Below are 25904 nucleotides of genomic sequence, written 5' to 3'. Positions count from 1 at the left end.
GATGAGGAAGGCAGACTATAGACAACTTCACAGATGACGCCGGGTAGGGCTGGGTGCTGGAGGATACAACAGGGCAGAGGAGAGGGAGGGATGAGCGTAGGGGACAGATGACATCGTGCGGAGATGAGAGCAGGGTAGGGAGAGGGCCATATGGTACCGGGTGGAGGTGCTGCAGCTGGGGGAAACACGGGCCAGACTGGGCCTGGGCTGAGGCTCCCACACCACACCCTAGATGCGGTAGATCTCCAACCCCTCTGCCCGGCCTGGCGCCCCCATCCGGTGACCAGTCACTCACACCAGCAAGATGTGGAGAGAACACCCAGGAGGCCAGGACGGAAAATTTCCTCGCTCTCCCAGGCGGTGTTTTTGTCTTTTTAATTAATTGGAGGATAATTACTTTATAATGCTGTGTTAGTTTCTGCTGTACAACAAAGTGAATCAGCCACAAATATACATCTATCCCCTCTGTTTCAGATTTCCTTCCCATGTAGGTCACCGCAGAGCCGTGAGCAGAGTTCCCTGTGCTATACAGTAGGTTTTCATTAGTTACCTATTTTATACATTATCTATCAACAGTGTATATATGTGAGTCCCAATCTCCCAATTCTCCCGGGAAACGTTAACCCACAGGGGTTAACAAGTCACTGAGCCTGGACCTGACAGACCCTCGGGATCAGGGTTCCCTCTACCGAAAGGGCACACAAATCCCTGCCCAGCGGGTTCTCGGAACCGCAGATGCTGATGGATCTTGTGTTTCTGGCAACGAGGAAGGCCGGGAGGCGCTAGGAGGTGCCGCTTTCTGGGCCTTCACTCTCACAAATCCTCAGGACTTCTGGAGAACTTTCTGCCTGCAGGTAAAACCAGACTACACTTTGTATCTCCATGGGGTGTCAGTCACTAGTGACTTTAGACTTCTGCTGACTGGTGCATGGCCACTGGCCACACACGCTTACTGACCATTCTGAACTGAGACACACTGGATGTTGAAGACAATACCAAAAACAATGTGAAATATCTCATTAATAAAAATTACCTCATTATTTAAAAAAATGTTAGTTACATCACTTTTTTAAAAAAGATTTTTTTGATATGGACCATTTTAAAAGTCTCTATCAAATTTGTTACAACATTGCTTCTGTTTTACATCTTGGTTTTTTGGCCACAAGGCAGATGGGATTTTAGCTCCTCGACCAGGGATCAAACCCACTTCCTCTGCATTGGAAGTTGAAGTCTTAACTATGGGACTGCCGGGGAAGTCCCTATATTACTTTCTATTGATGGTGTTTTGGATCTGTTGGGTTCAATAAAATATGTTATACAAATTAACATCACTTGTTTCTTTTTACTTTTTAAATATGATAGCTAAGAAATTTAAAGTTGTATATGTGGCTCCTTTATATTTCTGCAAGATATCACAGGTCTAAAGAGATTCACAGCTCACTTCCTGGAACCTGGCATAATCTACTCCAGCGTTTCTCCACCTTATCAGAAAGCTCTTGTGTCTAATCTAAATCCCTGTGAAGTGAAAGTCACTCAGTTGTGTCCGATTCTTTGCCACCACAAAGAATGTAGCCCACCAGGCTCCTCCGTTCATGGGATTTTCCAGGCAAGAATACTGGAGTGGGTTGCCAGTTCCTGCTCCATGAGATCTGCTTGACCCAGGGATTGACCTCGAGTCTCTTTTGTCTCCTGCACTGGCATTGGTAGGCAGGTTCTTTACTACTAGCATCATCTGTGCTGTGTTTAGTCCCTCAGTCACGTCTGACTCTTTGAGACCCCATGGACTGTAGCCCGCCAGAATCCTCCATTCATGGGATTCTCCAGGTAAGAATACTGAATGCGGTTGTCACTTCCTTCTCCAGGGGATTTTCCCGACCCAGGGATTGAACCCAGGTCGCCCACATCTCTGGCAGACTCTTTACTGTCTGAGCCACCAGAGAATCCCTGTAGCTATTTTCAAAATCCCCACTCTCTTGTCCAAGCCTCAGTAGACATGGAGATGAACTGGTTCCCACCTCCCTTGTGATAAACTTTGATATCTTTAAATATCTTTACACAGTTTCTTTTTAAGAAGAGTCTTGAGTAGTGCTGTTTCTTAGCACTGAGGTTAGGGCTGGAGGTAGGGGAGAGTCCATCTGGCACAGTGAAGTCACCCAGTCGAACGCCCTGCCACATAAGGAAATTCCCAGGACATCCTCCTTAGAGTGGTTATTCAGAGCTGGACAAACAGCTCCCTTGGGTCTGCAGAGGGTGAGGGCAGCCAGGTCTATTTCAGGCTTTTTCCTCTGGCCCTATCAGATCTGCTCAAGACAGGAATGAAGCTTTTTCCATAATTCTCCTGTCTAGCAAGGGTCCCAGAAGGTCGGGCCAGTTTTGAAATTTTTCTCCCTACCTCCTTGAGATCAAACCAGTCAGTCCTAAAGGAAATCAGCCCTAAATATTCATTGGAAGGACTGATGCTGAGGCTGAAGCTCTAATACTTTGGCCACCTGATGTGAAAAGCCGACTCATTGGAAAAGATCCTGATGCTGGGAAAGACTGAAGGCAAGAGGAGAAGGGGGCGACAGAGGATGAGATAGTTAGCATCACCGACTCAATGGACAAAAGTTTGAACAAATTCCGGGAGATAGGGAAGGACAAGGAAGCCAGTCCATAGGGTGGCAAAGAGTTGGACATGACTGAGTGGCTGAACAACAATTTTCACCCCAAAATGGGAGATATTCCAAAACCACCAGTCTAGGACCACTGTTTACACTTCAGGCTAAGATGTTTCCTCCTGTTTCCTAGGTGGCAAAAACCAAGGTACAAGGAGTTCCCTGGTGGCCTAGTGGTTAGAATTCTGGGCTTTCACTGCTGAGGCCCGGGTTCAATCCCTGGTCAGGGAATGGAGATCTTGTCAGCCTCGCAGTGCAAACAAAAAACCAAAACACGACAATAACAACGACAACAAAAACAAGGCACAGAAAGGTAGAACGCTTGTCTCTACTGATGAAAGAAGACTGAGCATGGGATGCAGAACTCAGACAAACTTGTTCACGTTTCCCAGCTCATTCACTAGCTGGGTAACTTTGGGTGAAGTGCTTCATCTTTCAGAATCATGTCCTCATCTGTAAAACTGAGCTAACGTGCCATTTGCAGAACGGCTGTGAAGTTTGAACGAGAGGCACAATGGCAAACTGGCTAAGAGGGTCTGGTGGCCTGGGTTTACTCGTCTCTAAAATGAGGACCCTGCGGGTGACTTCCTCATTGTGTTGGGAGGGTGATGTGGGCTGGTTCATGGAAAGCTTGCAACTCCCTGTTCAACACACAGAGTCCTAGGTACCCACTTGCTGCTGTTTGGGAGGTGACGTTCATCTTCACATGAGTGCTCCTGCACACACACACACACACACACACACACACACACACACACACACACACACACACACACACAGGCTCTGACCTAGAGGTTTCTCCCCTCTACTCTCATAGCACAGCTGGGTCAAGCATCTGTTACCTTATTTCTCACACTATTTAAAATCGTTTCTCCATCTTCTCACCAGATACTAGCCTTTATAAGGACAGAGTCTTTCTCTTTTTTTGGTCCCTTCTCTCTCCCTATTGTCTTTGCTGCCCCACCCCACCCCCACCCAACCCCAAGTCCTTTGCTTTCCTTTTATCTGTGGGAAACTTTAGTCAAAGAATAAGTTTAACCACCGAAATGAGAAGTGTGCAAACAAAGGAAAACAGTTGAAGGAGACGAACGAATAATAATGTAGTCATTAAGCGTAGTCAAGGACCTCTAGTTCCTTCTCAAGGGCTATGGATAATATTCTGAGCCACATCCTATGAGCTGCTTTATAGATACTGAAACCCCAGGTGGAGGAAGTTAACTACATGATAACCAGACTACACCCATGACTTGAGCTGCCACAATTCTGAGAACTGGCCTCAAAGAAATGGAAACAAACCGACTGGAGAACTGAAGCTTAACTGTACCAAAAACAATCAAGATGATGTCGGTCAGACCACTGACGACCAATTTCAAGATGACGGTCAAAGCTGACTGTGCTGTTTCTGCACAGAGCCCCCTCCCTCTGTCTATAAAAGCTCTTGCCCCACTGATTGCCAGTGGTGGGGGGAGTCGGCCTTTGGACAGACTTCCGTTCTCCCCTACTCCGCCCTCCAGTTGCAGGTATCTGAAATAAAGCAAACTTTCCTTTCCACCAGCCTGGCTTGTTTATTGTCTTTTGAGCAGCAAGTAGCTGGACCCCACACACCGTCCAGTAACATTTTTACACACGGTCTGCTGACTGAATTTATCCAGCAGGACTCCAGGACACAGGAGGAACCATGCTACTCTTACTGAGGACTTACCAGCTTTCTGAGCATCCCATCCACTCTTTCTAGTTGCAGAATCAGCTGATGGCCATCGGCAGTCACTCCAGACCCCCTTTCCCTGGCACCAGGGGACTCATTTGCCAGACCCTCTAACCGCCCCTCTCCCTGGGCTCTGCACTCCAATCTTGATCCTGCAAGTGCCCTCAGGGAATCTGGCAAAGATGCCCACCTCCCTTCGAACATCCTGGACGTCATGTGCCTGGCGGGGACGAAGGTGGGGCTTGGAATCCTGCTTTGCCTTCCCTCTGGCCTCAGCCTGTCTCCCCCCAGCCCAGCGCACCCATCTTGTGTTTAGTGACTTCCTTTCCTGCTTCCATCTCCCTCCATCTCCTTTTTCTCCTCGCCTAAGCTTTGGACCTGCCCGGGGCGGCAGGTATCACTCTCTAGCGACACGTCTGCTAAAGAAGCCACTGACTGCTGCCCAGGGAGCCTGTTGTGTTGCCTCGTGCCCGTGCTCAGTGACCGTCCCGCGGAAGCAATGCTGGGCAAGGGGAAGCCACGTGTCCCGACTCTGCCTTGGAATCTGTACTATACTGAGATGCAGCAGCTTTCTTCCAGGGCGGCTTTTGGGAAGGTCTGTCCTGGGAAGTGCAGAGGATGTGTTGCTCGAGATTCACCTGAGACAGGCGACTCTATGAAGAGCCACTAGACATAATGACAAGCAGGCTATAGCAATGAGTTATCCCAGGTAATGAGAAGAGAAAGTGGTGTGGTTCAGGTGACAGCCTGAACCAGGAGAAGCTTGGAGGTGGACGAGACGCAGGACGGTGAAGGGCTTGAGCAAGCAGGTCATTGGAGGATGGAGACAGGAGACCAGGGATGGGTCCGGGCAGCCTGGGCGGAGGATGGTGGCTCTGACTTGTTATCCCAGAGCAGTGGTAGGGCATTTTGAGCCACAGCAATGACATGGGTCAGCTCTGCAGCCAGGCGGGTGAGATGAAGACTGAAGGTCATGGTTGGCTGCCCTGCGACTCCCCAGGGGGCCCCCAGCTCCTCAGCTTCCAGCCCCACGGGCTCCAGCCCTTCCTCGGGCCTCAGCTGCCCACTCATGAGACAGAACCCAGTCAAAGGAGAGGGAGGCTGTAGAGGGGAGGGAGGACCCAGGAGTGGCTCTGAGCCTCTGTGCTGGGATCCATTTGTGTCCTAAAGCTAGTGTTACCCAGCAGAGCACAGGGTGTCCTGGGGAGGGGTGCAGGGTGCGGGTGGGCAGGCTCCAACCCTGCCTCACTCTTGGATCTGAGAGAGGAGGTCCTTCAGGTGGGCCCAGGCACCAGGGTCATCACCCCCAGAGGCTTTGGAGGACTCCACATCTGTGAGTGGATGTGGGAACGCCGGGGTAGGGGTGACGCCTGTGGTTGGGGGCTGGCTGGGCTGAGGACGGCCTTGAAGAATCCTTAGAACCAGGAGGACCTGTGGAGCCCCATGGCCCAGTTGGATTCAGGAATTCCAGAAGCCTGACCTCTGCATCTCTGACTTGTGATGGGCCAGAGGGCCCAACAGCGCCGCCGGCAGGAAGGAGGCCACTGTCCAGCAAGCAGAGCAGGAGGGTGGAGGCTGGAGTGGAGGTCCCGAGGGAGGCCGGCAGCCTGCCTTCAGAGAAGGGGGCTGGGACTGTAAGGCAGGCATCTGTGAAACACCCCTTATGCTTCTGCTCCCCGTGCTTCAGCTCTTGGCCAGAGAGGAGGAGGTTTTCTCCTCTCTCTCATCCTCCTAAAACTTCACATTAACCCTCTAAGCGTCCCCTGGGCTTCTCTTGCTGGGGTGACAAAACCCAGGCATGATGGGCAAGTGGCCCGAGAAGCAGGATGACAGCGGGGCCCTGGAGCCCAGGGTGCACCAGGAGGGCAGGGACCGCCTAACTGTGTGACTTGGAGCCAGTCACCTCTCCCTGGGCCTCAGTTTACCATCCAAACCCTTGTTCCTCAGAGCCTGACCTCCTCTGACATGTCGGGAACAAAGGCAAGGAAGGGGCCTCCTCTTCCGGCTCCCATTCCTAATCCAGAGCGAGGAGAATGGGCCCATCCCTGAGCCCCACACTGCCCTGGAGCACTCTCTTTCACCCCCTGGCTCCGGGCCTCCCCACTGACCCCACACCAATGGTGGGGAGGCGGCCAGAAGGACCGTGGTGTAGAATTGTCGACTTGGAACTGGAAGGAACTTTGGAAATGCTCTATACACTTCCTCTTTATTATAATTCTTTTGAACTGAGATGACTTTCATATGACATGTACCATCTTAAAGTTTATCATCCAGAGGCGTCTCGTTCATTTGTCTTGTTGTACAGCCAGCACGTCTGTGTAGTTCCAAAACGTTCTCATCCCCCGAGAGAAAACCCCACACCCATGAAGCACTCAGCACCCTTCCCAGCACCTGGCCCCATCGATTCATCTTTGTCTCTAAGGAACTGCCTACTCTGGACACTTTCTAGAAATTGAATCGAACTGTATGCTCCCTTCTGTGCCTGGCGTCTCCTACTCACTTTTCAAAGTTTGTCCACATTGTTGCCTGTGTCAGTGCTTGAAGCCGCCTTAGGCTGAGTCATCTTCCACTCATTTATTTCTTTGATTCTATAGGCAATGATCGACAGCTGAAGGTATGGAGGGCACTTTGCAGGTTTGTCACTTGTTTCTTTTATTTATTCCACTTATTTCTTTAACCTATTAAAAAATTATTTATTTATATTTATTTTTGGCTGTGCTTGGTCTTTGTTTTTGTGTGGCTTTTCTCTAGTTGTGGCGAGTGGGGGTTACTCCCTAATTGCAGTGTGCTGGCTTCTCACTACGGTGGCTTCTCTTACTGCAGAGCACAGGCTTTAGGGCCCATCGGCGTCAGTACGTGGCACGTGGGCTTCGGTAGGTGCAGTTCTCAGGCTCTAGAGCACAGGCTCAATGATTGTGGCACACAAGCTTAGTTGCTCTGAGGTGTGGGATCTTCCCGGACCAGGGATCAAATCTGTGTCTCCTGCCTTGACAGGCAGATTCTTAACCACTGAGTCACCAGGGAAGCCCTATTCCACTTATTTTTGCCCTAGTGGTTCCCACTGTGCAGAGGAGGAGGCTGAGAGCCTGGGGGAAGCAAGGACCCTCTCAGAGGGCACTCGTCTGGTGAGCGGCTAGACCAGGGCTGGAACCCTGGTGATGTTTGATTCCCAGGTGCCTCCTGATTCCCAGGGGCTCGAGACAAGTGGGCAAAGAAGGGAGGGGGCAGAGAAGCCAAGAGAAACCAGCTGGGGAAGGTCACTGACGTGGGGGTGTAACGTGGGCCCCAGGTGCAGCTTCTCCCTCTCCAGCCCCTCCTGCCCACTCTCCACCCAGCCGGTCAGCACCCTATTGACCCATGCACTTTGCCTGCCTCCACTTGAGGTCCCTTGTCTCCGCCTTCCTCGCCCCACCTCCAGTGTGAAACCCTGAGGCCCTGGGTGAGCACGGGCCCTAAGGTGTGGCTCTGGGGGAGCTGCTCCCACTTTTACCTTAAATCTCCACTTTGTTCCTGTCCTTCCGCCGAGGCCTGGTCAGACCTCCTCAGACCTAACTCTCCCTCCTCCAGCACAGCCTTGGCCTGACCTCTGCTCCCCCAAACCCTGTGTGGGACCCACAACGCAGCAGGGTGCCTTCCGGGCTCTGTCCAGTCTTCAGATCGTCCAGGGAGGGCTGGAATTGAGGTTGTTTTTGCCTAAGAAGCTTCCTGTGTCCTGACCAATCCCAGTCTTGCTCCAAATGGGTTGTGAGCGTGGAGGTAACTCATAGTTGACATCCTCTTCCCCCACCACACACACGTACACACACATACAGAGACACAGACACACACAGATATACACAGAGACACACACAACACACAGACACACACAGATATATACACAGAGACACATAGACACACACATACACAGACACACACGCAAACACACACAGATATACACACACAGACACACACAGACACAGACACACACACACAGACACACACAGATATACACACAGACACACACACACACACAAAAACACACAGATAGATACACAGAGACACACATAGACACACACATACATAGACACACACGCAAACACACACAGACACACACAGACACACAGACACAGACACACACACACACAGAGACACAGACACACACACAGACACAGTCACAGACATAGACACACAGACATGAACAGATACACGGACACAGACATACGGACACAGACACACACACACACAGGCACACACCGCTTCTCCCCAGGAGCTGGATCCTTCTCTGCTCTCCCCAGTCCTCCCACTCGCCTTGAGCGGTCGATCCAAGGAAGACAGAACAGATTAGAATTTTGGTAGAGTCTCCAGAAGCCAGGGTACAGATGAAGCTGGGGAAGGTGGTGGAGAGGCTTTGTCTGAAGAAGCCTGAGTCCTTTGGCACCTGAGACTTCTTGCTGAAGGTACTTGGGTTGAGAACACCACAGCTGGGGGCTTTGTGTGCCCACCATGGTGCCCACACCCTGGAGGCGTTCCTATAGGTATCCAGGGCTCCTTCTCACTGAGATCCTGCCAGAACGGGCCCTGGAGAGATAGTGGAGGGGCAAGGCCACCCGGCTTTCCAGCAGGGTTTGATAGTTCCTCACCAGGTCCTGGCTCAGAGGTGCGCTGGGCAGCAAGGCCAGCCTGGCCGCCTGCTCCCGGTAGTGAGGCAGTGGGTTCGGGCAGGGCCAGCTCCTGACCAGATCATTGGGAAGTGGGTTGGGCGTGAGCTGGAGGCCCCCAGGCTCCTGCCTTCCACCAGCTGAGAAGTGCCGGTACCTGTTGGGGGAAAGGTGCGGAGAGGACAGAGGTCAAAATGGAGACTCAGGGGACAGGGTTGGGGAAGTGATGCTGTCAGCCGTCAGCTCATAGGGACCCCTTCCAGCTCTCTGCTCACCTGGACACGGACCTATGCCCACTGACCTGCACCCTGCGTGTACGTTTTGAAGTTAGGCTGGTGACATCATGCTATGTGGTTGGTCAGTCTTCCACCCTGTGGTCTGAAAGGGAATCATTCAGATTCTAGCTCTCCTTTAAGCCCTCCCACCTCCTCCACCAATGCCGTACTCCTTGTCCTCAAGGTGAACACCACAATTACAGAAGACCTTCCCACACTGACCCACCGCCCTCTGGCCCTGGTCTGCAGACCTGCAGTGTTCAGTTCTGCCTTGGGAAGTCCACTTTTTACACAACAGATTTGAATACAGGGCTTCCCGGGTGGCTCAGTGGTAAAGAACCCACCTGCTAATGCAGGAGACGTAGGAGTTGCGGGTTTGATCCCTGAGTCGGGAAGATTCCTTGGAGAAGGGCATGGCAACCCACTCCACTATTCTTGCCTGGAGAATCCCACAGACAGAGGGGCCTGGCGGACTACAGTCCATGGGGTCACAAAGAGTTGGACACGACTGAACAACTAATACTTTCACTCTGCCTCTGGCTCTATTGATAGTTGATGTCCTCGCAACACCAATGGTCTGTCTCACGCTTTGGGCACTTGGAGGGTGTGCGCTGGCATTGAGAGCCGTCTTTCCACACGTGTGCAGTGGTACCTGCCTTTTGGAAGCTCCTGGAGGGCAGGGACTGAATGACATGTCTCTGTATCCCCAGGGCCTGGCAGGTGTAAAGCGCACAGCTGGATCCCCTAAACTTCCCTTGAGTCAGCAAGCCCCTCCCGTGCTGTGGTTCCCTGGCCTCCACCCTTCCCCTCCAGCTCTGTTCAGACAGAATGTGGCTTTCAGGACACTAGAGGAGGGAAGGTAAGGCGTCAGAAAGAGGAATGGGAGGTGGGGGGTCACCTGGACACAGGAGCCCCTCTTACTTCTTGGAGGCCTTAGGGGGAAGGATGTTGCCGTGGGCGTCGAGTGGGGGTGCCCTCACTTCACTCCTCAGCTTGAGCTTCTCCACCTCTTGGAGTTCCTTCACCGTCCTGAAGATCACCTGTTTCCTCCTGTTCACGTCCAGGAAGATCGGAGTACAGGAGATGAAGGTCAGGAAGCTGTTTTGACCCAGCCAGGAGGGAGGGGGCACCAGGGGCTCTGCCGGGGGCCGGCGGTGGGCCCTGGGGTTCGTCAGCCAGCGCCAGACGTTGCTGTCATAGGGCTTGTCGGGCCTGGAGGGGAAGGTGGCCGGCAGACGCCCGACGTCCAGCCAGGTGTGGAAGCCCCAGGTGTGCTGGGCTGTGTCCTTCCAGGGGCAGGCCAGTCGCTGGCGCACCTTGGCTTTCATCTCTGTGTAGGGTGGCGGCTTCAGGGCCAGCTGGTGGTAGGCTTGCCGGGTGAAGCCGGGAAGCTCCGTGGGCTTCCTGGGGAGGAGGAACTCGCGTTGGGCCCACGTGCCGGGGGTTGGGAGGGTCTCAGGGGGATGGACCATCTGGGGAGAGACAAGGGAGCCTGGGGTGCTCTGCCTCTCTTCCCCACAGAAGACCAGCTGCCAGTCGCCTCTGGACTTGGGTTCTCATCAGGACCCGGTGGCCTGGCCAGGGAGTGTTTCTGCCCCGCCCTCGAAACGTTGTGGCCACTCTTGTGTGATTTGCATGCAACCTCATCAGTCTTTCTCTTTCCATCTATTGGGTTTGGGCTTTGATTCCAGCCTCTTTCCTCAACTGACATGTTCCCATTCCTCACTCAGCCTTCACCCCTCCTCCCATGATGGGTCCCCATTCCTGCCTGGGGATCTAGGGCTTCTCTCCAGAAAATGCTGCTTCCAAGCAGAGTGTAGAAGGGAAATGGTTCTCCAGGGGATGGGCTGGGGCTTTTCTGTCCCGGCTCCTCCCCTCCTCGGCTTCTCTGTGACTGCTGTGTTCCCCTCAATCCTCACTGAGATACAAGCAAGTGCAGGAAGCATCAGATGGGGCTCCTCCCCTTTCTCCTCCTTGCCGCCATGAAATAAACTAGCAAACATGTACTTAACATGTTGCTAAACACTTATCCACATCTCATGTAACCCTCACAGGCTTCCCTCATGGCTCAGATGGTAAAGAATCTGCCTGCAATACAAGAGACCCAGGTTCAATCGCTGTGTTGGGAAGATCCCCTGGAGAAGGAAAATGGCAACCCACTCCAGTATTCTTGCCTGGAGAATTCCATGGACAGAGGAGCCTGGCGGGCTACAGTCCATGGGGTCAAAGAGAGTCGGACACGACTGAACGACTTTTACTTTCATGTAACCTTCACAGCCTTCGAGCAAGTGCTATTGTTCCATTTCAAAGATCAAAAAGCAAGGCACAGAAGGGTGAAAATCTTCCCTGCAGTGCTGAGCAAGGATGGTGGAGTCAGGCCCCAGGCTGTGCTGCTTGGGACCCCCGTGCTTCCCCAAAATGCCTCTCCTTCCCACCAGCCCCGAGGACTTTTCTATTTCCAAAAACTCATTCATTTCTTGGGCCCAGTCCACTGAGTCAAATCCACAACAGCACGCTGGGGGGAGGGTCTGAGAGGTCATGATCAGACATCGCCTCTCCTCTCCTCTGAGCCCCGTGTTCACAGGGTCACAGGATGAGGGTTCACGTGCCAGGAGCTCTGCTGCCCAGGGGAGAGCGCAGCCCATCCCGGGGTGGGGACAGCCCCTCACCCAGCCGGATGCAGAAGGCCGCTGCAGAGATGTGTCCCTGCCTCCTACCTTCAGGAAAGTTTCTCTCACTTGGGATGGGTCGTCCAGCCCTCTGGGTGGTCTTTGCAGATGGCTGGCCATTTTTCTGGGCTCCCCAGCAGCAGTGGCAGCTGTGTAGGGAAGACTTTCTTGGCAGCATTGTTTGCTGCTGGGGTTGCTATGGCGATGCTTCCTGGGTGGCAACGCAGGAAGGAGGCCCTTACCCCTCCCTTGGAGGGCTCACCTGTCCCTTGGTACCTGGCTGCCTTTTAGGTGAGGCGGTTGAGGGATAGAACTTGTAACAGGAGCTTCTTCAGGGGAGGGACTTCTTGCTAGGAAGGCAGGGGGAGAAAGGGTCACTGGCTCCCAGGCCCCTTAATGGCCCATCCTTCCCTAACGTTATGGGCGGGGGTGTTGCTGGGTAGGGCTTTCTCTTAGGGAGCTCTGAAAGGCCCAAATTCCTCCAGCAGGTTCAGAGGTCTCGAAAACAGGCCGGCTATGAGGGACCAGCATGGGAGAACGGCAGCTGACCCCTGAGTTAGAGGAGGTACCAGGGTGGGGATGGGGGTGCCAGGGGCGGGTGGTGCGGAGTGCGGTGACCAGGCTGAAGCCCTCTGCACTCTCCTTCCAGGGTTCCGTGTCAGCTTCAAGCCTTGCATCTTCCCCATCACCAGGGTCATTGTCACCCACTTTCCTTCCCAGCCCCTCCTCACACCCTAGAGACTAGACACCAGCACGCACAGACCAGCATGTGCCCTTGGGCTTTATTGGGTAGGTACAGTAGTGTTCTAGAGCCGGGGCCTGTGTAGGCAGTCAGCAGGGACCTAGGGCGGCTCTCTTTAAAGCGGTGGTGCTGGCTAAGGCGGGCAGGCAGTCCAGGTAAGGGCGGGCAGGCTGGCTGGCCTCCACCTCCTGTCATGTCTCTCTGGCATGATTAGGCTCCTTATCAGAGAAACGCCTCTTGGGCAAGTCGGGGCAGCCACTCTTCTCCAGGTACCTCCACCCCCACCTCAACTCTTGACCCATAATAAGAGTCCCCTTTAACAGAATTTCTTCGTGCAGAATAGCTGACTTGGAAATGGGGGCTGCTGGGAGGGAAGGGCAGTGAGAGGCACCCTGGCAGGCAGACTCGCTCCTCTGGGCACCTGCTGCGAGGAACTCTTGAGGGAGGGGCCCCGAAGGAACCGAGCATTGCAGCCCTCCCGCTTCCAGGAGCCAAAAGCAAGGAACAGAAGCAAACTGGAACCCCCACCCTGTCATCCAACACCTCTTCTGGCAGTCTCTGGATAATGATCTAAGAAGACAGGCTTATGTTTATAATTAGAGGATAATTTGGAGCGTATACACTATTTACAAGGGCCACCTTGCATGGAGCAGGGAAGGTGGCAGTGGGGGGTCTGATGGGCACAGACGCCAACCAGGTGGGGGCCCCTCCTCCCTTCTCACCCTTGTTTCTGCTGTTCCCACCCTCAGCGCCTGGTAAGGAGTTGGGGGGGCACAGAGACCAGATCCCAGGACCTCGCTGCTTGCAGAAGGCCCAGGGGTGGCTCAGACAGGATGCCTGCTGTAGCATCGCCAGTCCGGGGAGTGAGGCGCTGGGCGAGTGGACGGCCCCCGCCTACTGTCCTTGCAGAGGACTCGGAAGGCTGGCCCCTGAGCGCCTGGAGAGCGAGTGGATGGCTTGAGGGGCGGGAGCCCTGCCTCTACCGCAGGTCAGGAATGCATTGAGTCCAGCCGACGCTGCCGGGGCCCAGCAGGTCCTCCTCTAGGCCAGGGAAGCTGATGTCCAGCAGGATTTTGCTGAGGCTGTCGTTCATCGTGTCCAGGATCAGGCCCTCGGTCAGAGAGCGGTTGGCCGAGAGGCTGGCCACCTGTGGCTCGGGGGAACCCGGCTTGGGGACCTCCATGTCGGAGGGCGGGCAGCTGCCGAAGGGGTCAGTGGCGAGGTCAAAGGGTTCGGAATTGAGAAGCTCTCGGGGGGAGTCAAAGAGGGGGACGCTTTTCAGCGGGGTGGCACTGAGATCCGTGAGCTCCAGGGAGTCCGGGAGGAGGCCAAAGGCACCCTGGGGGGTTCGTACGGGGCTGAAGTTGAGCCCCCCCACTTTGGCTGAGGGTGTGAGCCTCCAGGACTCAGGGGTTGCAGGGAGGGCAGATTTGCTGGGGGTGGAGGAGGTAGGCAGCATCTCCTTAATGGGTGTCTTAAAGGGGACTCCGTCCTCTGGGGGGGAGCCAAGCTGGCAGGTGGGCTGTGGGGGCCCTGCCGGGGCTGGTTGGGAAGCCCCCGGACCCTCAGAGAGGAGCAGCTCGGGCTCGTCCAGGCGGGGCGGCATGAGGTGCTGTTTCCTCCGAGACCGGCTCATCTCCCGCCCCTCCCTGCGTTTGATCACCAGCATGTCGGAGACACGGCGGGCGGGGGACCTGGACCCGGTCCCGGAGGACTTCTTGGGCTTGGGGGTTGGGGAGCAGGACGAGTCCTCCCAGGAGTGGGATGACTCCTCCTTGACCGACGGGCAGGGTGAAGGCCACTCTTCCAGGGGTGGGCTCTCGACTTTGATGGGCCTCTCCAGATGGGGCCTCTCCTCCCCGGTCTGGACATCTTCCTCCTTGATGGACGGGACAGGAAGCAGAGGAGACAGTCCTTCCACGAGGAGTAGCTTCTCTTCTGTCACCGGTCCTGCCGTGGGCAGAGGGGCCACCCCCTCGTCCGCTAGCAGCACCTGGAAGGAAAGCAGGACACGCTGAAAGGGAGCCCCATAGAGTCCATCAGGCACTGGGGGGCATACAAGCTTATCACTGAGACGAGTGACGTGCTGGTTTGGTGCCAATCTTCCTGTGTCTTCAAATCTTAAAGACTATTAAATATAAGACCATGTGATGAAGGTGGTAGTTCAATTCTGGGGGTAAAAGAGCATTTTCTATGGTGCTGGTGTAATTAGCACCCATCCAAGAGAAAATAAAAGTGGATGTCTGTTTCATACAAGGACTTAAACAGAAAAACTAAAACCATTCAAATCCTGAAAGGAAATCTAGGAGAGTACGTCTACAATCTGAAGGTGAGCAGCGGGGGGAAACTTCTAAACCAAGACTGGAACCCCAGAAGCTGTAAAAGAGAAGAGAGACATATTTGATTATATAAAAATGTAAATCTTACTGTGGCAAGAGAGATCATAAAGTTAAGAAGCAAACAAGGTAAAAAATATCTGAAAAGACAAGTTATAAACTTTTTAACAAAACTCTGTAAGAAGACAGGCCATGAGTGTAAATAAGCATCTCACTGTGAATGATTCCAAGTGACTGAACATGGTGAGCAGCTGCTGACTTACCCATAAGCAGAAGAAGATGAAATGAAACAAGCAAGTATCCTTCACACACTGGAGACGGGCAAGTATTGAAAAGAGTGATGATACCAATTGCCAGCAAACATAGGTCTTGGTGGTAGGTATGTGAAATTATCACAGATTTTTCTTGCAATCAATCTTGCAGTATTTAATAAACTTTAAAACACTTGCCCCCTCAGCAATCTCATGTCTTGTTCTCTACCCACAGAGATAAAAGCACCAGCAAGAAAGACACTTGCAAAGGTATTTATTACAATGTTGGTCATAGGACAAAAAAAGCCAGAAAAAATGTGCCCATGAAAGCGGAATGGTTGGAAAATTTATGGCAAAGCCACACCATGGACTATTATGTGCATTCAAAAATAGTGAATAAGGAGCTTCCCTGGTAGTCCAGTGGTTAAGAATCAGCCTTCCAACGCAAGGGGACCTGGGTTCGATTCCTGGTTGGTGAACTAAGATCCTCATCCTGCGAGGCCAAAAAACCAAAACATAAAATAGCAGCAATATTGTAACAAATTCAATAAAGACTTAAAAGAAAAATGGTCCACATCAAAAAAAAAAAAATCTTAAAAAAAAAAAGTGAACTAGAGCTAGGCCAAGTGATTGGAAGAATTTCCATGAGGCAGAAAGTGTAATACGATCCCACTGTCAAGGCTCTGTGTGGTGTGTGCGTATGTGTAACACGGCTATGGTTATCCATGTACGCAGAGCATACTAAGAGCATGAATGAATCATGGGAGAAGGCACAATAAACTGTCAACATGGCTTATCACAGGGAGCAGGGAGGACGGGGGAAGGTGAGGAGAGGCAAAATGAAGGAGAAAAAAAACTGCAAGACTGAATTGAAACAAAAACACTATCCATGCTACAATCACATGAATGCATTTAAGGAAAATTATAGATGCCAGTATGTATACTTTTATGTATATTAAAGTGATATTTTTAAATTAAAAAACAAAAGCAAACCCAAGTCTCTTTATCCAAAGCTGCAGCTAATTCCATCTCTGAGAAAGGGCCAGAGGGGCCCTTCCTTAATCTGTTATGGGCCAGGTCCTGCTCACAGATCCTTCTCTATGTCATTGTGGGGTTGTAACTCGCCCTCCCCAGCCTTGCAGCTCGACCGCTGGGGCTCAGCCAGGAGCAGCTCTCCCCAGGGGACTCTGAGCAACACCTGGAGATGTCCTAACTGTCACACCAAGCGGTGCTCCTGGCATCCAGCAAAGAGACCATGGATGCGGTTGCTAAGTATCCTTCAGAGCACAGAGTGGCACCCTGCCCCCACAAAGCACTGTGCGTGCTCAGTCACCTCTGATTCTTTACCACCCCATAGACTATAGCCCACCAGGCTCCTCTGTCCATGGGATTTTTCCAGGCAAGAACACTGGAGTGGGTTGCCATTTCCTTCTCCGGGGGATCTTCCCACCCAGAAGGTCTTAGGTCTCCTGCATTGGCAGGCTGGTACTTTACCACTAGCACCGCCTGGGAAGCCCTGAATGTCAGCTGTATGGAGGTCGAGAAACCCAAGGCTAGACGTCTAGCCACTCTACGGTTGTGACTGGGCACTCCCCAGGGCATGCCCTTTACAAGGCCCTCTCCACACTGTTTGCTGCCCCGACCTACTTCTTAAGCCTGCTTCCCTAGTGAACTCTTCCTGAACCGTCCCATCCCATCTGTTATAACAATCACCTTCATTTCAATTCTCACAAACTCATCAGGCACATGTGGGCTTTCCAACACCGCTTACATTGTAAAATTCCTTTTTATTGGGAATTTTTTTTTTAAGGATAGCTTATTAGGATTTTTTTTTTAGGCTATGCTGAGTGTTATGCAGGATCTTAAGTTTTTTGACCAGGGATCAAACCCATGCCCTCTGTACCAGGAGTGTGGAGTCTTAACCACTGAACCACCAGGGAAGTCCCTAACAAGTTCCTTTTTGGCTCTTGTAACACTATTGCATTTTCCTGTGTATCGATGCCTGGTCTACCCACTAGATTTACGAGCTTCTCAAGCGACACGAAGCAGAGCCCGTCACGGACTGGAGTCTCTCCTCGGAGAAGACCTGAGGCACTGACCTTGGGGGCGATGCGGACTCGCTTGCTGTGGCGGGCAAGCTCTGAGCTCATGAGCGAGGCCGCCAGGGGCAAGGGCACCTTGACCGAGGGCTGCAGCACCAGCGATGGGTTTGCGGGGAACTGGATGGGCACCAGGTACGAGCTGACCCGTGGCAGTAGTGGCTTCATCTTCCGCCCTGGGGGGAACAGGATGGGTCAGGAGCAGGGTCCAGGGCCGGGTCCCCGGCCGGGTCCCCTCCCAGCCCTTCGGGTTCTTTGCTCTCCTTCCCTGGGCTCCAACTCCCGCATCTGCCTAGCTCTGGGTGTGCCCCGGGACCACGCCTCCCCCTGTACTAACGTGCACCCAGGGAGAGTTCGGTTTTGATGGCCACATTCCGGCGGAGATCAGGGTTGGGCCGTTTCTGCTGCTGTTTGGGACAGAGAGGGAGAGAGACAGACCTGGGTCAGGAGGGCAGGGGGACAGGGTAGGGGACCCCACCAGCTGCTCTGGGACTGGGCCCGGAGCGGACCGACCGCCTGGTCCCAGGAAGGTGGCAGCACGGGCACAGGGCGGTGGGTGATCCTCCCACCTCATCCAGGTGTCCTTGCCCCCAGGGTGCAAAGCGTGGAGCTCTAGGAGGGCAAAGAAAAGCCAGGTAGAGAAGAGAGAGCAACGGCCGCCCGCCAGGCCTGTGCCGTGCACCTCATCAGCATCCTGCGGTGCGCCTGTGGCAGGTCCCCCTGACGCACACTGCTCTGCTCGGGGCACCTTGATGAGTCCTCGGGAGTGGGAGGCGGTGGCGGTCACCAGTGTCCTGACGCACAGGAGCAGGGCTCTGCGTTCAGGGCTGGCAGGCGCACGGCCACAGGCTCCCGTCTCCGGCTAACACCTTGTCCCTGTCACTGAAGCCATGCTGAGCGTGGAGGGGAAACAAGGCCGAGCCCCGAGCGGGAGGGAAAGAACCTTACTGATTCCGAGTGCTCGGGCGAGTGTGCAGACCCTGGGTCCAGTGGCTGGTGGTGGATGGGCATTGTGGGAGAGAAACGAGACCAAGTTACCACCAGTGCCGTCAAGCTGACCAGATGGACACACCTATAACCAGATGGACGCCCAGGGCCACCCTCAACTATGGGCTCTCCAGGGAGAGTGGAGGCAGCTAGCGGCAGCCTCGCGGGCACTCTGAAGCTCCAAAGTGATCGCTTCTGACAAGAGATTCTGAAGGCTCCATTTCTACTCTCCAGCATAAAGATCGGCTTTTTTTAAAAACCCTTGTTTCCCAGACTTTCTAAGAATCACCTGAGATTCTTGCTAAAAATATACTCCTGGGCCCATCCCAGGCCTACTGAATCAGAAGCCCCAAGAGGGGCTTGGGAGGCTGTATTTTAAGAAGTATCCTAGGCAGTTTTTATCACCGGGCAGTAGGGGCCACCCTGCCCCAGGAGGTCCCCTTTCTGGAACAGAAAGTCCTCTCTGGGGCCTGGTCTAGCAGAGAAGGTGCTGTCCCTTATGGGCTGGTTGGCCCTTAACTCTGCCCTTAGCAGACAAGCTCATCCCAAGGAAGACTCGCTTCTTTCTTATTTTTTGGTGGAGGGGAAAGTTTGCCTTATTTAGGATGCCGGCAACTGGGGGTGGGGTGGGGCAGGGGCATGGAAGGATGGCTTCCTATCCAAAGGTTGGCTGCCTGCCTCCCCTTCCCCACCAAGGACTTGTTTTCTTTTGAGATGGACATCATGACCTCCAGCACCAGCTCTATTTGGACAAAACTGGTACACTTACCTTAAACACCTGGTCCAGTGTCAGGTAGCGATTGGCACTGGGGTGAATGGTCCAGAAGGAGACCTTGCCGTTGGCAGACGTCTCGCGGACGAACATGTCATGTAGAGAGAGGTTGTGGCGGATGGAGTTCTGAAAGTGGAGGACGCCGCTCATTAGCTACTCTGGCTTTGGGAGCACCACCTCTGATGGCCCTAAGGAGGTCAGCCCCCGGCTTCATGTCTCATAACCTTGCCTGCTGGCCGCTCTTGGGACTGTCTGCATGGCAGACCAGGTGACCTGAGCCACCAGCCCAGCTGTCCAGTGGTGACAGAGACCAGGGCTGTTCCTGAGGTGGTGATAAAGCAGAGACCTGGACAGCTGTTGGGGGCTGGGAAAGAGGAGTGAGCCTGCGGCAATAACCGGTAGCCAGAGAGGCAGGGGGAGAAATCACGATGCTGGGGAGTTCCCTGATGCGCCAGCAGTTAGGACGCGGTGCTCTCACTGCCAGGGCCCAGGTTCAAACCCTGGTCGGGGGACTGAGATCCTGCAAGTCACAAGGTGCAGCAAAAAAATTAAAAAGAAATCAGGAAGCTGGGGAATTTAGCTGAGGTGAGAGTGTGAGGCTACGACTTCTGCTGTGACCTAGGTGTCCACTGATAGATGAATGGATAAAAAAGTTACAGTACATATATATATAGCAGAATATTACTCGGTCATGAAAAGGAACACATTTGAGTCATTTGCAGAGACATGCATGAACCTAGAGCCTGTTATACAGAGTGAAGTAAGTCAGAAAGAGAAAAACAAGTATCGTATATAAACGTATATATATGGACTCTAGAAAAATGGTACAGATGAACCTAGTTGCAGGGCAGGGATAGCGACACAGACGCAGAGAACAGAGTGGACATGGTGGGGAAGGGGAGGGTGGGATGAACTGGGAGAGTAGCACTGACATATATGTACCGCCATGTGTAAAACAGACAGCTAGAGGGAAGCTGCTGTACAGCATAGGGAGCTCAGCTTAGTGCTCTGCGATGACCGAGAGGGGTGGACTGGGGTAGAGGCAGGAGGCTCAAGGTGGGGGGATATACATATATAGCTGATTCATGTTGTTGAACAACATAAACCAATACAACATTGTAAAGCAATTATGTGCCAATTAAAAATAAGTAAATAAATAAAAATTGTAAAAAAGATTCCTGCTGTGGGGAAAATAACACAAAAGCCTCTTGGCTTGGGACAGAGCATCTGTAGGGCACCTGAGCTGTGGCTATGAGACCTGCATGAGCTATGGCTCCAGGGCATCTGTTTTCCCATGAACATGAGGCAGAGAACATCCCCACCTACTGGAGAAGAGAAGTGACTTTACAGGAGGTGAATCTTGGATAGTGAGGCTCCCAGATTATTATTTTTTTCATTAATATCTTTTCACAAAGCTACCTTGACACTCTAGCTGCTGTTCAGTGTAGCTCAGAAGTGGGCTCTGAGCGTCACTGAAGAATGTGCATTACTTGGGGAGCGACAGATGAATTGTCTGCAGGGCTCTTACTGATGGTTTTGCCTGGATTCAGTAGGGTCAAGCCTCACTCCAAAAGATACGACTATTGTTTATGGTCCTAGCATCGTTGGCACTTAACTCTTCCCCCCGCACCAGACACAGACTACCACTCTTCTGTGTAGACAAAACGACGGGCCTGAGCGACCTAGACTGTGGTTGTTGTGGGACATGGTACCTTCCAGCCTGGCTTGGCGATGTGCTTGAAATAAGGGAAGTGGTCCTCGATCCAAGTGTAGATGTCTTTCAGGGTCATGCGTTTCCTCTCTGTGCTGTTGATGGCGAATTGTATCATGGCCATGTAGGAGTATGGGGGCCGCTCAGACACGGAGTCTGGCCAGGGTGCTGACGCTCCAGGGGGCCTCTCTACCTGAGGGCTCTGAGAAGCCAAAGGGAAAGAAAAATAGGCCATGAAAGGAGGGGTCACAAGGCCTCCCCTGCCCCACCCCCACCATAGAACACTCTCTAGAGAAAGCTTTTCCTCCGTAGACCTGAACAGAAACAAACTCATCTGAGACCGCTATTCTATAGAAGAGAAATTTTAGGATCAGGAAGGATTTTGGAGATAATCTCATCCAGTTTCTGAACACAGGACCACTTCTCTGTCATCGGTCATTTTGTTGAGAATATTGCCCAGTAATAAACAGAAGTCCATCCAGTCTTTGCTGGTTGAAACCTTTCAGGAAAGTCTGGGCATATATTATGACGTTACAGCACCGATCGTATGTTAAAACTGTACCCGTTTTTCAGACCTCAGGGTTGAGGGACCTACGTCTTAGTCCAATTCCTGCTTCTGATGTGATGTGAATAAGCCCATCTCCTCTCAGTGTTTGTAGGACAGAAATATTCCCAAAAGCGTAGGCAGACAAAGGTCAGCATGCACACATCTGGATAAGTCTGACGCAAAGATCTGATCATCCATATTTAAAAAGATTGAGCTATAACTTCAGGGAATTCCCTGGAGGTTCAGTGGTTAGGACTCTGCTTTTACTGCCAGGGGTGTAGGTTCAATCCCTGGTCAAGGAACCAAGTTCCTATAAACTGTGAGGTGCAGCCACAACAAAACCCAAAAAACCAACTCCCTGCTTTGGGAATTCCCTAGAGGTCCAGTGGTTAGGGCTTGGCAATTTCATTGTGGTGGCCTGGGTTTGATCCCTGGTCGGGGAACTGTTATAGGATCCCACAAGCCACGAGGCACGGCCCCCTTTCCCCTCAAAAAGACTGAGCCATAACTTTATAAAGTACACAAGTTTTAAGTGAACAGCTCAATTTTCATATATGCACACATCCATGTAAATTTTCCCCTTTAAAAATTAGTGATGGGACTTCCCTGGCAATCTAGCGGTTAAGACCCCACGTTTCCAAGGCAGGAGGAGAGAGTCTGATCTCTGGTGGGGGAACTAAAATCTCCACATGCCACCGATAAGGCCAAAAAAAAAACCCCCAAAAACCTGTTGAATGAGGGATTAAGGGTATATATGAAGAGCAACCATGAAAAATAAACCCAGGCCACACAAATGGGTCAAATCAATTTTGATTGGAGAGGTATTTAAAATTCACAACTCATTTTATTTGCTGTTAATTTGTCTTCTAATAAAGCGATCTTGTTAAAAATGCTGTACTCCTTTTCCACTGTTGGAATACCTCTTTAAAGTTCAAGCGGCTTTCTGAACTAAAGCCTCTTCATTAGTCCTGAATACTAAGTACCTGCTAAGGATACAGCATTAAACCCAGTGCTGACAGGGTACAAGGTGAGCCAGAGGAATCTGTCCTCAAGGAAATTTCCCAGATGGTTAGCGGGGAAGATCCTAGGCAGAAAGGGAGCTCCAAATTATGCAGAATCATACTAAATAAAGTGCTAATGTGAAAACTTGGCAATTCTGCTCCACAGCCTATCTGACCTACTTCCCTTCTTAGAAATTCCCTGTAGTGGCTCTGACTGCCCTGGTGAGGGACAGGACTGTTCGTTCACCTTGGCCTGACTCTGCTCCAGGTGACGATTCTCCTTTTCTTCCACCTCTTGCTTGATGCTGCAGGAGCCCAGCCCGTCGGAAGTCATCTTTCCAAGCCACTGGATGTTGGTCAAGCTGTTGTCCAGGGGGCAGCTGGCTGCCTCACTGCCAGCTACAGGGGAGACAACCCAAGACGCCACTTAGCTGCCTGATCCCCTGCCTGGCAGGTCCACCGAGACTGGCAGTTAGGCGTCACCTCTCCAGGTGATGACTGTGATCAGGGATCACCTCTCCAGGACTTCTGCCCTTAAGCACAGGGAGCGTGCGTGCTGAATCTATGGTGCCCTGTTAGGATTTCGCGAGAAATTCAGGAGCATGGCTCAAGCTGCATTTCAACCTGAGCTACTCTGAACCTCAGAGATTGGTCAAGGCAACCTAACAAAAAGCATGATCGAACATCTCGACAAAGTAAGTCACTTTTCCTTCTTGTGTTTCTCCTTTATTAAGATGGAGAAAGATTCCTACTTCCTTACGTGGTCACTGCATAGGAGAAATAGAAACAATAAACAAACCCTTTTCCAATATAAAGAGGGCAACAGAATGCTGAATTACATTGCAACCCTGTCAACAGGACCCAAGGATCTGGGTCAAGGTTTCAGGATGAAGGAAGGCAAGACTTTCCCCCAGTTCAGGCAGACACCTGTGTGCCCTAGGTATCAGCATGGCTGACTATGGTCCTTGCACCAGAGAGTGAAGGCTGGCTCCTCCCCCCTTTGCCTTACGGACCACATACCACAGTTCTTCCATCTCTGCCCGGGAAGGGTTCCCGCTGGTCTCGGAAGATTCTCATCCCCAGCTGCAGATTTTGGTCCCAGGGTCTCAGTGGTCACTTCCATCCTCTTGGTGTCCTTGCTGGTTTGGGCTTGAGGCTGGGGTCCTGGAGGGGGAGTGGGGGCTCCCCCGCAGCTGATGAGGATGAATTTGTTGGGCCCGCTGTTGCCACTCTCCTTCCCTTTGGCGGTCAGTGCTGTGATGATGCTCTGGATGTTGGCGTTGTTGGGGACGACCACCACTTGGGTGTTGGGCATGGTCGGGTGGTTCAGGATCTTGATCCCGGCTGGAAACTTGCAGGGGTTGGGCTCTGCCACCTCCTTGGGGGCCTGCGCTTGAGCAGGCTCTTGTTGGGCAGGGGGCCCCTTCGGCTCCTCCTCTGCTGTGTCACCTGGGGCATTTTGGACAGGAAGGGGCAGCCTCCGTCTTTTGAGAATCAATGGCCGACGGGGGCTGGTTTTCATCATGAATCTGTGCTTTCACTCTCCATTGAGCATCACAAGTGTGGACCCTGCAAAGGGCAAGAGGCAGCGGGAGGTCAAAGGTTTGTTAGGCTGAGAAGGAGGTTCTGTTAGGGAGGGGTCTTCCTCATCATGTGACCAGGGGTGTGAACCCACAGGCCCAGGTGAATGCTCCCTGGGCCTCTGCAAAGACCGTGGACTATAAGGAAATGAGTTCTGTAGACAAAACTGAGGCAAACAGAAGAAATTCAAAGGGGGAGAGTGGGATAAGGTTGGCTGTAGGTCAACACAGTCAAGGCTCTGGAAGCTTAAGAATGTTTTGGGAATTCCCTGGTGGTTCAGCTGTTAGGACTCTATGCTTTCACTGCCAAGGGTGTGGGTTCAATCACTGGTTGGGGAACTGAGATCTGCAAGCCCTGCGGTGTGGCCAAAAGGAATGTTCAGCTATAGAAACAAGCGGAGAAGCTACAAAAATGTGGAAATGTCTCTTCTTGCCTACTCTAACACAGATCACTTGCAGTAACTGTCAGGATGAGAACCCTGGAACAGGACATCCTGACAACTCTGACCCCAGGATCCATTCTAGCATACATCACTTGGTCTGAGCCCACAGAATCAGAGGAAAAAGGAGGATTGTACCATTACACTACTGTCACACCATTGAAGAAATCATCTCCCAGTGAACAAGACTTCAGACAGAAGGGAAACTGCTCTACTCAACACCCAGAGTAATGCTGAGGGGTAACGTCATTTCATGGGCTATTATGCTAGCACTGATCTTAAAAAAAAGCATATACATTTTTTCTTTCACAATTTGCAAACTATTTATACAGCGACATTTTAGTACCTGCATATGCTTATTCATATTTCAAATTTCTAAGCATGTTATCATCTTGCTTAACTTCTCTTCCAGAACCAAGACTGTAATCCTTGTCTCCTGACTAGTGCTATGCATTAAGGAAGAGTTTTATCTTTTAAAAATTGTGTTCTATTGATTTTGACAGATCCATGGCATACTCAACTATTGTGTGAAGTTGTGAAATTCTGCTGAGAGGTACTTTTGAGAGACAGAGTAACTGTCTGCCTCTTCTTTAGAATATCTGCAATCTCCCTAAAAATGACTCACGCTCATCTGACATTTGCCATCTGCTTAGAGGTCACAGACCCTCTCCACTCTGCGGCCTCCCTTTCCTTTATATCTAGGTTTCCTCTACCTTCAAATCTCAGTTTTACTTCCACTTCCTATCTCTTCCGGCCTCCCTCCCTCCCTCCACCCATCAATCAGTAGATGCTAGTATTTGCTCCTCGCCCCCAAAAAGATATCTTCCTGGTCTAAAGCGTCTTAATTTTTCCTTCTACTCTGACCAGCTTACTTGCTACCATTGCCAACACTTTCTAGCCCAGAGACTTCTGGAGCGGCTCCCGGGGACTCACCCTTATCCAGGCCAGGCCAAGGCTGCGGGGGTCTCCGGAACCCGGAGGAGGGTTCTGGGACAGGGCAGAGTGGAGACTGGGTTACCTAGAAGGGAGAGCACCTGGGCTCAGGAGAGTGTGCGAGCCGCGGCAACCAGCGCAGTAAGCTTAGAGGGACCCCAGCCCCCGGGGAAAGGCTGGGGGGCTCAGTGGGAGAGGTCGGGGGGTGGGGGGCCGGGAGGCTGGATGCAGCAGCGCGGCGCACCGTCGCCAGTCCCCCCCAATCCCCCGGCCGGAGCCAGCCCTCCGCGCCCGCCGGCCCCTGGCCTCCAGCCCGCCGCCCACTCACCTCGCTGCACCGCCGGCTCCGGGCGGCTCGGCGCTGCTCCGACCTGCGGGCCGGGCCGCGACGCCGGCTGCGGGGCGGGGAATCCCGGGATCCCGGCGGGGGAGGGGAGGGGGGAGGGTGTCCCGGGCCCGGGCCGGGGGTGGGGTCCCGCTCTGGGGCTTTCAGTTTGTTCCGCTGTTTGAAATTGGCGCCGGCGGAGCGTTGCGGTCACGTGACGAGCATGGCCAATCAGCGCCG

General features: G+C 52.6%; 2 protein-coding genes across 21 annotated transcripts; both read right to left on the bottom strand.

Annotated features, from left to right (window-relative positions):
• Positions 1 to 8679: 8679 nt before the first annotated feature.
• On the bottom strand, positions 8680 to 12075 carry TEX52 (testis expressed 52). Of its 7 annotated transcripts, none has more exons than XR_014083079.1 (5): positions 11989 to 12075; positions 10193 to 10743; positions 9616 to 9744; positions 9284 to 9374; positions 8680 to 9153 (listed from the first exon to the last, which is right to left on the bottom strand). XR_014083079.1 is itself a non-coding variant. In XM_081593930.1 (5 exons), exons 1-4 carry the CDS (start codon positions 12058 to 12060, stop codon positions 9338 to 9340), a joined length of 789 nt encoding a protein of 262 aa, XP_081450056.1. In that variant the 5' UTR covers positions 12061 to 12075; the 3' UTR covers positions 8680 to 9153; positions 9298 to 9337. The 7 variants fall into 7 exon arrangements, 3 of the variants coding, with proteins under 3 accessions (XP_081450056.1, XP_081450058.1, XP_081450055.1); XM_081593930.1 differs by having other exon boundaries at positions 9298 to 9374; XR_014083081.1 differs by lacking the exon at positions 9616 to 9744 and having other exon boundaries at positions 9272 to 9374; positions 10170 to 10743.
• Positions 12076 to 12700: 625 nt separating this feature from the next.
• FOXM1 (forkhead box M1) lies at positions 12701 to 25862 on the bottom strand. 14 transcript variants are annotated; one of them, XM_081593910.1, is made up of 10 exons: positions 25668 to 25862; positions 25340 to 25424; positions 23407 to 23955; positions 22634 to 22785; positions 20840 to 21040; positions 19125 to 19253; positions 18317 to 18361; positions 17706 to 17775; positions 17369 to 17544; positions 12701 to 14675 (listed from the first exon to the last, which is right to left on the bottom strand). In XM_081593910.1, the coding sequence occupies exons 3-10, from the start codon at positions 23909 to 23911 to the stop codon at positions 13662 to 13664; spliced, it is 2292 nt and encodes a 763-aa protein (XP_081450036.1). In that variant the 5' UTR covers positions 23912 to 23955; positions 25340 to 25424; positions 25668 to 25862; the 3' UTR covers positions 12701 to 13661. The 14 variants fall into 14 exon arrangements, with proteins under 14 accessions (XP_081450036.1, XP_081450039.1, XP_081450044.1 ...); XM_081593913.1 differs by having other exon boundaries at positions 17706 to 17772; XM_081593918.1 differs by lacking the exon at positions 18317 to 18361 and having other exon boundaries at positions 17706 to 17772; positions 19119 to 19253.
• Positions 25863 to 25904: the final 42 nt, after the last annotated feature.

The sequence above is a fragment of the Giraffa tippelskirchi genome, chromosome 4 (assembly GCF_054371585.1).
Source record: "Giraffa tippelskirchi isolate mGirTip1 chromosome 4, T2T-mGirTip1v1.2.pri, whole genome shotgun sequence".
Classification (NCBI taxonomy): Eukaryota; Metazoa; Chordata; class Mammalia; order Artiodactyla; family Giraffidae; genus Giraffa; species Giraffa tippelskirchi.
This window is presented reverse-complemented; position numbering and strand designations above follow the sequence as displayed.

Excerpts from the sequence above, each read along its gene's own strand:
- TEX52 (XM_081593929.1), bottom strand. The coding sequence starts at position 12,060 with ATGGCCAGCCATCTGCAAAGACCACCCAGAGGGCTGGACGACCCATCC. Across the intron at positions 10,744-11,988 it reads TGAGAGAAACTTTCCTGAAG|ATGGTCCATCCCCCTGAGAC; the intron begins GTAGGAGGCAGG and ends GTCTCTCCCCAG. Across the intron at positions 9,154-10,192 it reads CCCCCTAAGGCCTCCAAGAA|GTACCGGCACTTCTCAGCTG; the intron begins GTAAGAGGGGCT and ends TTCCCCCAACAG.
- FOXM1 (XM_081593910.1), bottom strand. The coding sequence starts at position 23,911 with ATGATGAAAACCAGCCCCCGTCGGCCATTGATTCTCAAAAGACGGAGG. Across the intron at positions 22,786-23,406 it reads GCAGAGATGGAAGAACTGTG|CTGGCAGTGAGGCAGCCAGC; the intron begins GTATGTGGTCCG and ends TCTCCCCTGTAG. Across the intron at positions 17,545-17,705 it reads CGAACTCTCCCTGGGTGCAC|GGCGGAAGATGAAGCCACTA; the intron begins GTTAGTACAGGG and ends TGTTCCCCCCAG.